Source organism: Macadamia integrifolia, chromosome 11, assembly GCF_013358625.1.
Source record: "Macadamia integrifolia cultivar HAES 741 chromosome 11, SCU_Mint_v3, whole genome shotgun sequence".
NCBI lineage: Eukaryota > Viridiplantae > Streptophyta > Magnoliopsida > Proteales > Proteaceae > Macadamia > Macadamia integrifolia.
Genome location: NC_056567.1, coordinates 15994310 through 16008471, shown reverse-complemented (window position 1 = coordinate 16008471; position 14162 = coordinate 15994310). Strand labels below are relative to the sequence as shown.

General features: G+C 37.6%; 1 protein-coding gene across 2 annotated transcripts in view; it reads right to left on the bottom strand.

The window, feature by feature from the left end:
• Positions 1 to 12937, bottom strand: part of LOC122093264 (pentatricopeptide repeat-containing protein At1g63330-like) — a 14882-nt gene extending 1945 nt beyond the window's left edge. Inside the window, exons 1-2 of one of the 2 annotated variants that reach the window (XM_042663551.1) lie at positions 12386 to 12937; positions 11895 to 12287 (exon numbers count right to left, since the gene is read on the bottom strand). In XM_042663551.1, coding sequence (XP_042519485.1) covers positions 11895 to 12287; positions 12386 to 12484 — 492 coding nt within the window. In that variant the 5' untranslated portion in view covers positions 12485 to 12937. Of the gene's footprint in view, positions 1 to 10558; positions 12288 to 12385 lie in introns of those variants that run through there. The other variant, XM_042663550.1, reaches the window with a different exon arrangement.
• Positions 12938 to 14162: the final 1225 nt, after the last annotated feature.

The window sequence follows — 14162 nt, the reverse complement described above, 5'->3', positions numbered from 1 at the left end:
GCCAATTTCATTCTTTGAACAGAGCCCTTTGATCAGAGTGCTTAATGTAACAACATCTGGTTCATAACCACGTTTCAGAACACTACCCAATACTGAGAAACCAAAATCCACCCAACCCAGATGGCACAAGCAATTGATCAAGATATTCAAAGTACACAAATCCGGTTGAATTCCTAAGGAGCACATCTGTTTAAACAGGGAATGAACTGTAAGATACTGTTCCATCTTAGAAATGGCGCCTAACAGTCGATTGAAATCCTGAATCGATGGGAAAGGTTGCTTACCGACCAAGCCGTGGAAGAAAAGCAATGCATCATCAAGACTCCTGAATTGAGTACCTGATGGGTTTTGTGTTCTAATAGGTTTACCAGCAGAAGAACCTAAATGATGGCAAAACAAGGCTAGACTGTCATGAAGCAGGAATCCATATCGTGAACAGGAAGGGAGAGGAAAGAGAAGGGACAATCTGTAACCCTTAGCGAACCTGTACTTCTAAGCAGCCTCCAACTCATTTCATTTGGAACAAAACAAACAGTAGTCTCTGTTCCTATATAATTTCAAAGCTGCTGCTTCCTGTCCGCAACCTCTCTTCTCAGCTCTCGAGCTCCAAAACGTGTTCCGTGAATATGGTTTCTACTTTCTATGCCCCTGTGATGTTTCCATCACTTACTTGTGATTAACAACTTTAATCCTTAATCCTCAATGTAGTTTCTCGGATGGGTTAGCTTGTGGTAGTGCCCTAGAAGGTGAGGCTCTGGCCTTCACATGGAACTTTTCGAATGCATTTCGGAGGATGTCCCGTTGGTCCTAGCTGAAACAGTTCGTGAATCATCTTTCTGATCAGATCAAGGCGATCCCATCTCCATTCAAAGTATTTTGGATGGGCAAAAACGTCGCAACCCGTACGTGCGTTCTTTAACCATCAAACGTTGATTTAATCCCATCTCATCTCAACTGTTGAACTGTTTACCTAAACTATCTCTCCCCTCTATGTCCCCATACCGCCTTCTCCGTCTCCCCTTCATCATGAACTCAGCCGCCTTCTCTCTCCTTCTCCTTCGCTCTCCCCTCGCTTCATCAATCGAGTTTTTCTCCTACTGTAATCGTTTTTAATTGAATTTATTTTTATTTTCTGCTTCTTTTTTATATGGGTTTTGTTACTGTAGTGAAATTTTGGTTTTCTATTTTTCTGATCTTGAAACACTAATGATGAATCCAACTTGTTGAAAACTTTTATGAAAATTAAGTGGATCCAAGTTTCTATTGAAACCTGCAAAATATAGGGAAATTACCCTCTACATAGCCCAGAAAACATTCCTCTCCGCATCTAACAACCTCGTTTAAGATTACTTTAATGGAATTGTTGCCCCATTAAAGTTTACCTTAATGGCACTTTGTGAGGAGTGGGAGAGACAAAGCAGGGAAAGGGGGTACTGTGACTTTGAGGCAGAGGACGGGAAAGAAGAGAAGAAAAGTATGCATGAATCATCAAGTAATGGAGAGAGAGAAGAAAAAGAAGAAGGATTGTAAAAGAAGCAGAGTCTTCATAAACTTCTCACCACAAAAGACGAGATTAATAATTATAAAAATCAATTAAAGACTCAAATTGATTTTATGCCAAATGTGGATTAATATAAGAAAAACGAAAAAATAAGGTTGCAACACATCCATTCCGTTACCACCTGCCCTTTTGGATGACATTGGTTTTCATTGGAATGAATTTTCAAGTTGTAAAGTTTCTTTTATCCCTAAGGAATCCAACTCTATTGCCGATTTCTTAGGCCAGAACGTCATGTGGGATCGTGTAGGACAATTTGACCATTATCCACTCCGTGATTGAAGGAGACCTGTTAACTAATCTTAAATCATTAATAAAATGATTTTCTTATTGACAGGACTCAAGGTTGAAAATAATTCGTAATTTTTTTTATTTTTTTGGTATTTTGGTATTAAACTTTTTCTTCTTCCCAATAAGGGCAATAATCCTTTCACATATATACTCGAAAAAAATACAAATGACAATGATATATTTTGATAATGACATAATGATATCACTTTCAACATAATTTTTAAAACCTTTTTCAGAATAAGATTTGGGGTTAATAAAAAGAAGGTGCCATTTTCTAAATCCACTGATGTCATTTAGACACTCTATCCCATCACTAAAACCTACATTATATCTTGGACGTTTTTTGAGATGGCCCCAAAGGCAGCAGCTTCACTAGAAAGGACGGACACCTGCAAAAAGAATATTTAATAGTTCGATTCAGGTGTAAACAGTTTAGTTTGATTCGGTGTAAGATTTTGTAAAAACAAAACAAAATCGTCTATTAAATGGTTTCGATTTGAACAGCTTTATTAGTTTTTATTTTTTATTTTAAATATTCAAACGACTTATTTTCCTTTTAATTATTGAAATGAATGTAAACCCAACTTTGAATAGAGTTGATTATTGTTATAATTTATTTTTTTAATAATTGTTTACTGAAAAATTGTTCTTTGAGCCTACCGCTAACCTACACCAAGATTTATCATCATTTTCTATTTTATTTATTTAAGAGAAAATAATACAAAACATTATGTTGTGTCTTGATGGAGGATTAGCGTTAGGCTTAGAGAACCTTACCTTATTTAATATAAATTTATTTTTTATTAAAATGGATGTAAACAATAAACTTAATTAACATTGAATGACTTAACATATTATGTATATAACAATCGGTTTTAAACTATTTATCATATGTTTAAATGGTTTGGTTTAAACCGTCAAACAATATATTGTCTCAGTTTTGATACAAAAAAGAACCATTTATTAAAAGGTTTCATCATTTTGGTATAAACATTTCGTCTTAATTTGATAAATGGTTGCAGTTTGGTTTTGATACCCTTGCAATTTGTTCTGCGATGATTCTTTGGTAATGATCACTAGTGTGGCTACTTTAATCAATTCTCACATATAGATGGTACTTGAAGTTGTTTCAATTTTTGTCAACCAAATATCCTTCTTATGAGTTTATCAGGTTTAAAAACATGGAAATTGGATTAAAATTGGTTTGGAAGCCAAAATCAACCATGTTAGGGCCAGTCCCAATTGGCTAGTGAATGAGATTATTACAAGCACCAAAAGAAAAAAAAAAAAAGAAGGAAAGTTCCCATCCCACTTCGGCTGCGACATTCCCCACGCGTCTCCTCTCTCCCTCCCTCTATGAATTGCAGGCAAAGTTCATCATATGAGCTACAACCGAAGTTCAAATGGATAATCCTGTCTACCCAACCTCAAAAGCCAAGATGCTGCGAAGTAGCAGAGAGAGAGAGAGAGAGAGAGAGAGAGAGAGAGAGAGAGAGAGAGAGAGAGAGAGAGAGAGAGAGAGAGAGAGAGAGAGAGAGAGAGAGAATTTCTCCGATCCTTTTGATGAAGTTGGTATCAGGGGTGTCATGGTTGAAGATTTTCCACCTCTGCAAAGTAAAAGGAATTATCACACTAGAGAGGAAGGTGAGTCGTGTAATGGAGGAGATGCAACGGTTGGGAGAAACTCCTTTTTTGAGAAGGAAAGTTCAACCATGGCTGCTACACCATGGGTTTCTCATTTCACTTCGGTTGTACACAGACACTAGGAGGGGATGGATCTTAAGTACATCCAGCCGACTATGGTAGATGGGAAAATGGTCATAGACTGTCCAGTGAATGCGGTTCGAGTTGAGATTGGTCAATGGAAAAATGCTTTGGTGGGTTTTTTCCTAGGCAAAATACCACCTTTTCATTATACAAAAGAGATGCTTCTCAAGCTTCGGAAGATTTCTGGACATGTTGACATAAATCTACTCGATTGTGGTTTATTTGTCTTTTGATTTAATCAGATGGAGGATAGAGAGAAAGTATTGGAAGGAGGGCCATGGTATATTCAAAGAAAATCTTTAATTCTTCGTCCATGGAGTAAGGAAGCTATTATTGACAAGATTGATTTAAGTTTTGCCCCTATTGGGTGAGTCTTCCAAATCTTTCATTTCACTTTTGGTCTTGGAAGTATGCTTGGCTTCCCAATTTCGACCGATAAAAGAACGAAATCCATGGAGCGTCTTTCTTTTACAAAAATCCGCGTGGTAGTAAATGCTGCATATGAGCTACCATCCTCTGTGGTCCATTAAAGATGAAGATGGAAGAATGAAGATGGAAGAATTCTTACACAACAAATTCAATATGATTGAATTCCTCCTAGATGTGATTTTTGTAAGATTTTTTGTCATTCCAAGGCTCAATGTGGAGGGGCGTCCAAGACACAACATCCAAAGAAGAGTAGGCCGATGTGGAGAAGGAAGGAAACAATTGATCAAGGTGGGGGGAATGCTACAATTCAAATAACCGAAGATGTTGATAATTCTCCGGCAGGTGAGAGAGGTGATTCAGGAAGGCTGGAGGTGGATTATATGCATACTAAATTTGGAAAGTATTCTTATTCAAATTCAAATTTGAATAATCAAAATGAGAAAGTTGGCGCAAGCAGATTTAGTGGAGGATTTGTTTCTCAATCAAATTCAATCTTTGATAATAATGCTTTTATATTATTGAAAGGTTTGACCGAAGAGATTCCTTTTGATTCAAATAAGGAGGTTATGTTATATTCTGAAGGGGAGATAAATGCGTGGATAGTCATATAGATGGGGGATTGATTGCGTGGAGGTTGTTTTGGAAAGAGGAGGTGATGGCGTGATGGTTGTAGGTGATGAGGATGAGGTGGATGTGGTCTTTAACTCTAATATCCACTCTGTAGTTGATAATGTCATAGAGGATGGTGTGCTGGCTTAAGGAGAGATTGAGAAAGAAATTATAGGGATTGACGAATTGGGGTATAATTCAGCTAACATTTTAGAGGGGTTTGTTTTCGAGGAATCTATTGGTGCTCCCTTTTTTGCTAATAAAAATGAGGAGGTGGTGCTGGATGATAATCAATTTGCTGATGTGGACAATGTGAATGAAGATTTTTCTCCCAATTTGGTGGGCTTAATTGAAGAAGATGAAGAGGAATGAGATGAGGTCAATGAGTTGGCTGATCAATTGGAAGAAGATATGGTGAAAAATCTATTAGGGACAGATTTTGAGGAAGGAAAATATTCTACCTCCTATATCTGATCCTCTTCCACAAGGAAGAAGAAAAGAAGAAGAAGTCAGCACTTAGGACCCTTGAGTGTAACTTGAATCCAGATCCTGACACTGATAGTTCTTCAGTTGCTTCCTTGGAGGAGGTTTCAGAGCTTATACCATTTTCAAATCCCGATAATGAGACAGATTCAAAAGAGAGTTCAAAGTCTATGAAAAATTCGAATCTAGAAAATGATCCCTATGATGGAGAATTATTCATTCGCATTTCAAATTGGGATGTAACGACAACTGTTATCTCTCCAAGGGAAGAGACAGAGATGAACCACGAGGTGGCCCATCAAGTTGATAATATAGATAGTTCATTGGATTTTATTGAGGAAGAGTCAGAGTCGACCAATGATGACGATGACTCTAGTCATGGTGTCTTCAAAAACCTCATCCATCCACTTTTGAGAAGCTCTTTGCCAAAGAGTTGTCACGTTAGAAGTGACCCGTACTAGCTTCACTCCCGTGATTGGGCTATTTAATTCTTCCATAGTATTTCTTTCTGAGTGAAGAAATGTTCTTTTCCAATTTTCCTTTGTGATGTAGGGCCTATCCTGCATGTTTTTTTAGGGGTTGTTCTCCCTTCCTTAGGTCTATCTAATAGGGGGAATGGTCGCCTTATTTTGTTTTTTCTTTTTTTCTTTCTAATATAAATTTTTTACTTATCGAAAAAAAAAAAAGCCAAGATGCTACGGCTTCATCAGCTAGTGGTATCTCTCTCTCTCTCTCTCTCTCTCTATGACCCCACCTGTTGGGAATGTGAAATGTCAATGCACAATTTGGCAGTTGGGAATGCCTCCTAGCATGCGTTCGGGTATTTTTCAATCAAACTATAAAGAGGGGTTAGGTTACCTGGATGAACATCTAATGGAGTGCACACTTGTACCCATCACAGGATCACAACCCAATGGAAGAAACTCCTTGGGTAGTGAAACCCTAATGTGGAAGAGATTTTCTTTTCCTTTATACAAAACACTCAATTCTAAAGTTACATTTCATAAGAATCGTTAGGGGTTTTCCATTGCCATGTTTTTTTGTAACTAGGCCTATTTAAAACAAACAATTGTGCACAGATAATAGTGTGATTGCATAACTTTTCCGTTATTATATAACAATACAATCGATGCGAGATGTAACCATTTATCCCTCAAATGATAGAAACTTTCATTGCATTGGTAGTCCTCCACCTATCGACATTATATAACAAACTTACAAGTATAAGAACGAACATCGTCAAAAACCCTAATCCGTCAAATGGCCAATATCTTAGTCTTAACTAGTGATTGTACGCAACATTTTTTAAATACTTTTAAAAGATAATTATATATTTAATAATATTTTAAAAACACTTTGTCAACAATTTACATCAATAACCCCCAGTACTGGAATTTCCATCCAACAAACCTAGACAATTCTCTCAACATGTTCACCTTATCGGGTAATGGATACTTTGTTGAGTAACTCTTCCATCTACAACAAAACATTAAAAGCTGAGCTCACCAAAATGTAACCATTGTAGGCATCAACCTTTAGTATACCCAATTTAAATAATGCGCAACTGCAACAGCTAGGACCTCTTATGTATAAGGAAAAAACAAATATTGGAGATTCATATTGCCTAAATAACTGATGGTATTTTATACAAGAACCTCATATGATCACGTTCAACACACATAAAATATGAATGTTCTATTTTGCAATCTCATTATGAAAATGTACAGTGTGACAACCATATCAAAGAATGCCCAATTTTGCCTTTAATTATGAACACTTTAAGGTCATACCTAGGGTAATCATTGTACATAAATATCAATGAAAACTAATTAATTCAATCTCTATTGAAATGGGTTTGATGGATCCAACAATCTTCCACTTGTATATCAAAGCCCATGTTCTATCAATCTTGCACACATCTTCTCAACATGTCTATTAAATACAACTGGTGCAAGTCCTTTCATCAAGGGATTTGATAATTGCCTGTAGTGTCAACGTCGACAAATTTGATATCGCCATATTGCATGATCTCTATGATCTAATGATATATCTACTCCACATGCTTATTTCTCTGATGTGCTCTTGATTTCTTTGTTTGAGCAATAGTTCTTTGTTATCACAATATAATTGTATATGATGTCGCACTAGCTCAGGTACCACATGAAGGTCAATTAAGAACTTAAAAAAAGGAAAGAGCAACCAAGTCCAAGAATGAACAGGCCTTATTAGGTAAAGCTATCACTAGTTGATAGTTTGAAAAAAAGGATAGGATGCTCTGTGCAAAAAGTAACACAATATGCTCGTTAAGGTCTAGGTCTAACTTGAATTGCTCGGGTTTAGGCCGCATTGATTTGAGCAAATGTGGGGTAGGAGGAAGATTTAAAATATGATATTGACAACATCAGAAACACTTGCAAACAACTTAACCATTGCACCATAACCCCATTTTTCATTATTTTTAACTAAAAATTCGCATACATATAAAAACAATATAAATATAGGAAAAAGATTCTCTAAGCCGTTAGTGCAGGGTATGTTAGCATTTTGGGAAAGCATTCTTGTATTTTATCGACCTCACACTAGTTCAACAGATTATACAAGCTACTTATAGTATAGGTGGAGTGTATGATAATACTCCAGTTCAACTCTAGGACAACAAGACCCGAAACCTAACTAATTTCACCAACCATTGCTCCTTCACCTTGAGAAATGCCTCAACAAACTGCACTTCTAGTCGCAATGGAGATGGCTTTACTTTCTTCTTTGCTCCCAATGGTTCCGTAATCCAAGATTATTATGGAGGCACTGGTCTTTGTATTTTCTACTCTCAGAGCAAACACCAACAAACATGGGGAAAACAAACATAGGTTCATGATAAATACTCGTGGGGCTTCTAAACTTACACACAGGTACTCCTCTATTCTCATTAATTGTTCACATAATGGGAATATCCTATTAATTATCATAGATGTGACAAATCTACATGTTTGTGTGTTCTAAGATCCATGAGTGACTATCATTGATCTTGGTCTAGGGACTACACCTATGCTTAACGTATATAAGATTAATCTCTTTTATAATTTCTACTTGTGTTCTAAACACTAAAGGGTTGTTCATATGATTCTATGGAATAGAATACCTACCAAGCGAGTTTCTTTTCGTTTATCAGGCAAAGAAGGAAACAAGAAAGTAAAGTAGAAGATGATGGTGCGATCTTAGATGTGCCCATGGGACCTATGGAGTTCATGTTTGCTGAATTGGCTCAAGCAACTAGGAACTTCGATGAGGAACAGAAGCTAGGAGAGGGATGATTTGGAGGTGTTTATAGAGGCTTCTTAAGTGATGTCAACAAGGATATTGCTGTGAAGAGGATCTCCAAGGGGTCTAAACAGGAGACAAAGGAATATGTATCGGAGTTGAAGATCATTAGTCGACTGTGGCTTAGGAAGCTCGTGCAACTTGTTGGTTGGTGCCACCAAAGGAAAGAGTTACTTCTTGTGTATGACTTCATGCCCAATGGAAGCCTTGATTTCCATCTATTTCGAAACAGGGGTTCCTTGACATGGGATTTGAGGTACAGGATTGCTCTTGACTTAGCCTCTGCGTTACAATATTTGTGCAAAGGATGGGTACAATGCATCGTCCACAGGGATATTAAAACGTATTCATGTAATTCTAGATACCAATTTCAATGCTAAACTTGGGGATTTTGGTCTGGCTAGGCTTATGGAACATGAGGAAGAGTCACAGCAAGCAATCTATGCAGATGGTACCACAGGAGACATGGCATCACAAACAACTAGTATAGTCGGTACCATGGGATACATGGCACCTGTATATGTCAATACTGGGAGGGCTACCAAAGAGTGTGATGGCTTTGGGATTGCTCTCTTAGAAATTGCTCGTGGGAGAGAATCAATTGAGATTAAAGCTGTAAACTGGGTTTGGTAGTTCTATGGAACAGAGAAGCATCTCGAAGCGGCTGATCCAAGTCAAGGTATGGATTTTGACAACAAACTAGAAGAGTGCTTAAATTGAGAAAACTATTCATGTTCTACAATTTGATGCTCCACTGCCTATTTCCCATGAAAGATCCCTGTGCCTACATATGAATCCCCTCTTCCTTTCAGTATGTCTACATTCTCAATTACATCATCTACTTCATCTTCTCCCTCGATATTCCTTCAAGGTGAAGATAGGAGACTTAAAACCCCAAACATCCTCGGAGCCTGCACTCTACTGGCAAGGCTCCAACCTATCCTATTTCCAATATAGTAATAAAAAGCTTTAAATGGATTGAAAACTCAGAAAGATCCAAATTTGACACTACTTTGAGAATACAAAGATAAATTCTTAATAACATGTTGGACTATACAATAGAGATGTGAAAACAATCCAAGGGAAGGGATCCCCATTCACCAATACTGTGAACTAAATCATGATCCTATTATCTAAGCATTATTCTTTACACCATTTTGAGAACGCATTCTTGTGTTTCTTGACCATTATGATATCCTGTATCGTAATCATCAATTCACATTGAATTTGATCCATCTGATCTCCAAGATAGGGCCCACATAGAACTGGTATGATCTTCCATGTAATGTACATGTGGCAAATTACAAGGCTGTTGACATGTATAATGGCCTGGGTACCTAGTCCTGAGACTTTCCCCATTTTAAATGCTCTTAATCTTGTTCCATTTGATAACACAATTGTATAGGTTGCAACTCCTTTTCTTTTTCCCTCTCTAAAATTATAATTTCACCATCATATCTTATGAAAGTTCAAAAATTTGAATGGAATATCATACAGTGCAGAAGTAAAATTAACAAGCATCCTTTGGATTGTGAAGATAAACTCAACAGAATATGGCTCCAGTTCTCCAGAACATATAACATTACTTCATCCAAGGGAGGTTATTAGCATCCAATCCAATCCTGCTACTGATTTTTTTTTCTTTTTCTTTTGTGGGTCTGAAACTAAAATTTATTTATATGGACTCGGCCTGGGATAATTTTCGGCCGAGAAAGGAAGCATTTACAATGAAGGAGGGTGGCTGAATCCAGCAAACCAGCGACACTTTCAACTTTGGAGCTCTTATGGCAAGAAATGAGCCTCTCTATCGCGAGTTTGAGGAGCAACATAAAAAATACAGAAGATAGGAAAGGAATTAGCAAAGATACATCTGAACAATGGATCGAGCAACCCAGTCCAAGGATGAAGCAGCCATGTTAAGTGAAGCTATAACCAGTTGGTAGTTTTAAAAAGAGGACCAGATGCCGGGTTTGGACAAGGCATGCATCACAAATTGCTTCTGCTCTGATGGGTAAAGCTTAAAAGCAAAAGCCTGATACTGTGTGTATGGCACTTTGCTCGATTCCATTACTATTCCATTAGATTATATTAAGGAAGCTAAAATTGAACGAGCATCAGAAGGTGACTGTCAGTTTTTATTTGGAATAAATTTGTTAAGCCTTTCAAAACATTCACGTTCAGGCGCCCCTTCTGCAAGCAAATTCACTATCAGAGATGCAGTCTTTACATCAGGTAAGAAACCTTTATGAGACATTTCATTCAGAAGCTCGAATGCCTTGCTGGTCTCCTTATTTTGAAGAAATCCTTGAACCAAGATGTTATAAGTCACATCATTTGGAGGACAACCCTTTTCTTCTAATTTCATGAACAAATCCCAAGCTTTGCTCAGCAAGCCTTCTTTGCAGAATCCTTTGATCATTATGCTATATGTTTTAAAATCAGGCTCCAAACCTTTGGAAGAGATGCAGTTGAACAATTCCTCAGCCTCTTCCGGCATAGACCCCTCCCACAGTCCATCAAGGAGCGCGCTGTAAGTAAGAATATCAAGGTTTTTAGACTCTATGTCGCGAAAAAATTTAAGTGCATCATCAATACGCTTGCTTTTGCATAGCCCACTCATCAATATAGAGTAGGTGTATTGATCTGGATTGTGCCCATGAAATTTCATTTCTTTGAAAACCTTCTGTGCATACCCAACTTGCCCCGAAAGGAAAAATCCTTGAATAAGAGAATTATAAGTAATAGTGCTAAGGATTATTCCCTTACGGGGCATTTCTTTAAAGAGCTGGAAGGCTTCACTCATCCTCCTGCACCTGCAATAGCCGTTAATTAGTGAATTATAGGTAATGGTGTCAGGCTTATATCCCCAACTCATCATGAAAGTAAAAAGCTCCATTGCCTTATCCATTTGATTTTGACCCAGTAAACAATATCCATCTATCAATGCATTGTACGTGATTAAATCGGGCACCACACCTTTCTTAATCATCAAATAAAAGAGCCCATGAGCTTCTTTGGCTTTCCCTTCTCTACAAAAAGCAGCAACCATTGTGTTGAAGGTAAAAATATCTGGCGAAATCCCCCCTTCCAACATCTCACTGAACAACCGGTTAACTTCTGTCCATCGGCCTGAATTGGATAGGCCTTGAATCAAGCTAGTGTATGTGAAGATATTAGGGAACACACCTATTTGTAGCATTAAATCAAACAGTTTATGTGCTTCCACAAACCTCCCTTCTCTGCAAAGACCATCGATCATAATGGTGAAGGTTATAGTATTAGGTTTGATTCCATTATTCATCATCTCATCAAAAATGCGAGCAGCTTCTTTCCATCGCCCAAAATTGCAGAGGCCATTAATCACAGAGCTGTAAGTAACAACATTAGGTGAGATGCCTCTGCTCTTCAGTTCTATGAAGAGGTTCATAGCCTCATTTACCAGCTCCTCTTTGCAGAGACCGTCGATGATCATGCTATACAAGATTAAGTCTGGATTACACCCACCATTCTGCACTCCCTCTCTGAACAACCCAAGGGCCTTCACAGCTTTTCTGTTCTTGCAAAGCCCATAAATCATTGTTCTATAAGTGACTTCATCACATGGGTACCCTAACTCCACCATTTTGTAGAAAAACTTAATTGCCCCGCAAATTTCATTCTTTGAACAGAGCCCCTTAATCAAAGTGCCCAATGTAAAAACATCTGGTTCATAACCACGTTTCAGGGCATTACCCAATACTGAGAAACCAAAATCCACCCAACCCAGATGGCATAAGCAATTGATCAAGATATTCAAAGTACACAAATCCGGTTGAATTCCTAAGGAGCCCATCTGTTTAAACAGGGAATGAACTATGAGATACTGTTCCATCTTAGAAATGGCGCCTAACAGTCGATTGAAATCCTGAATCGATGGGAAAGGTTGCTTACCGACCAAGCCGTCGAAGAAAAGCAATGCATCATCAAGACTCCTGAAATGCGTACCTGATGGGTTTTGTGTTCTAACAGATTTATCAGCAGAAGAACCATAATGGTTGCAAAACAAGGTCAGATTATCATGAAGCAGGAATCCACATCGAGAAGAGGACAGGGAGAGGAAAGAGAAGGGACAATCTGTAACCCTTTTGATTTAGATTGGCAAGAGAACCTGCACTTCTAAGCATCCTACAACTCATTTCATTTGGAACAAAACAAACAGTTGTCTCTGTGAAGTGTGAACTGAAACATCAGAGTGTTACGGATTGCTCTTCTCCTGTGTTGTTAGTTACAACTAATTATTGTTGTAATTAGCTTCTTAGATCTGTAGTCAACCTTTGTAATTTGCCTATAAATAAGCTTTACTAATTTATTAACAAGTGTTTGGAATATACAATTTTTCCCAAAACCCTCTTTCACATAGTATAAGAGCGTGTTCCGAACCTGTAAACCTAGTATCGTCTCCTTCTTTGAAAACCTCACACGGTAGCCGCCATTGTCGCAGACTCAAAAGTTTCAAGAAGGGTTGTTGTTTGGTTTTGATTCCCTTGCAATTCGTTTTGCGATGATTTTTTTTTTTTAAAGCAAATAAAACGCCCTTCCCCTGAATTATGACGAAATATCAGCTTGAACCCTCACTTTTCCAAAAATATCACTCACTCCCTCTTACAAGAAAAGTATTATAATGATCCTAACCGTCCCCATTAATTCAGCTGATTTTTTCTCTTAATGTCCAAAACACCCTCCTACATATGAAATGTCTAATACACCCTTAATGAATAAGCCACTCTTCCCCCAAACCAGCTATGAGGATCAGGAACTACGCTCTTCTCTTTCTCGATCTATCGGAATATTGTTTCTCTAGCGAAAATCTTACTCTGAAGCTTGATTTCTCTCTTGGATTATCGTCTCCAATCATTGAGTTTTCATTGGTTTTTGATATGTTTTGGTTATTTCTGGTTGTGTTTTTACTGAGTTTCAAAGCTGCATGTTCATTGGCGATGGCTTCTGCTTGCATGAACAACATTAGAGTTTCCCGGAGAATTTCCTAGACTATCTTCTGACTTATTTGTCGTATAGATGGTTGAGTCCTAAATTTTCTTGATTCTATTTCTGTTTCATTAGAGGATGATTATAGAAGTACAATGATTCGATCTCGTACTCGGGGAGATGCAAAAGGGAGTGGGAAGAGGACCAAGTGTAATTCTTTGAGCCGTGATGCAGACAAGGATTACCCTGTCAGAAAAAGGAAAAAAGGTCAAAGAGAAATAGGAAGGGTTCATCGCTGGTTTGGGGGAAAAGTGGCTTTTTCATTAAGGGTGTATTGGGCATTTCATATGTAGGAGGGTATTTTAGGCATTAAGAGAAAAAATCAACTAACCTAACAACGATTTATAACGATTGGAATCGTTAGATAGAATAATTTTCTTAGAAGGGAGATGAGTGATATTTTCAAAAAGATGGGGGATCAAGTTGATATTTTGCCAGTTCAGGCAAGGGGAGTGATATTTGCTCTTTTGTTTTTTTTTTCCATAATAACTAGTGTGGCTACTTTTATCAATTCTCATATATATATATATGGTACTTGAAGCTGTTTTAATTCTTGTCAACCAAATCTCATTCTTATGAGTTAATCAGCTTTATAAAAATGGAAATTGGATCCGAATTGGATTGGAATTGGAATTGGTTTGGAGGCCAAAATCAACCTGGTTTGGGCTAATCCCAATTTTTT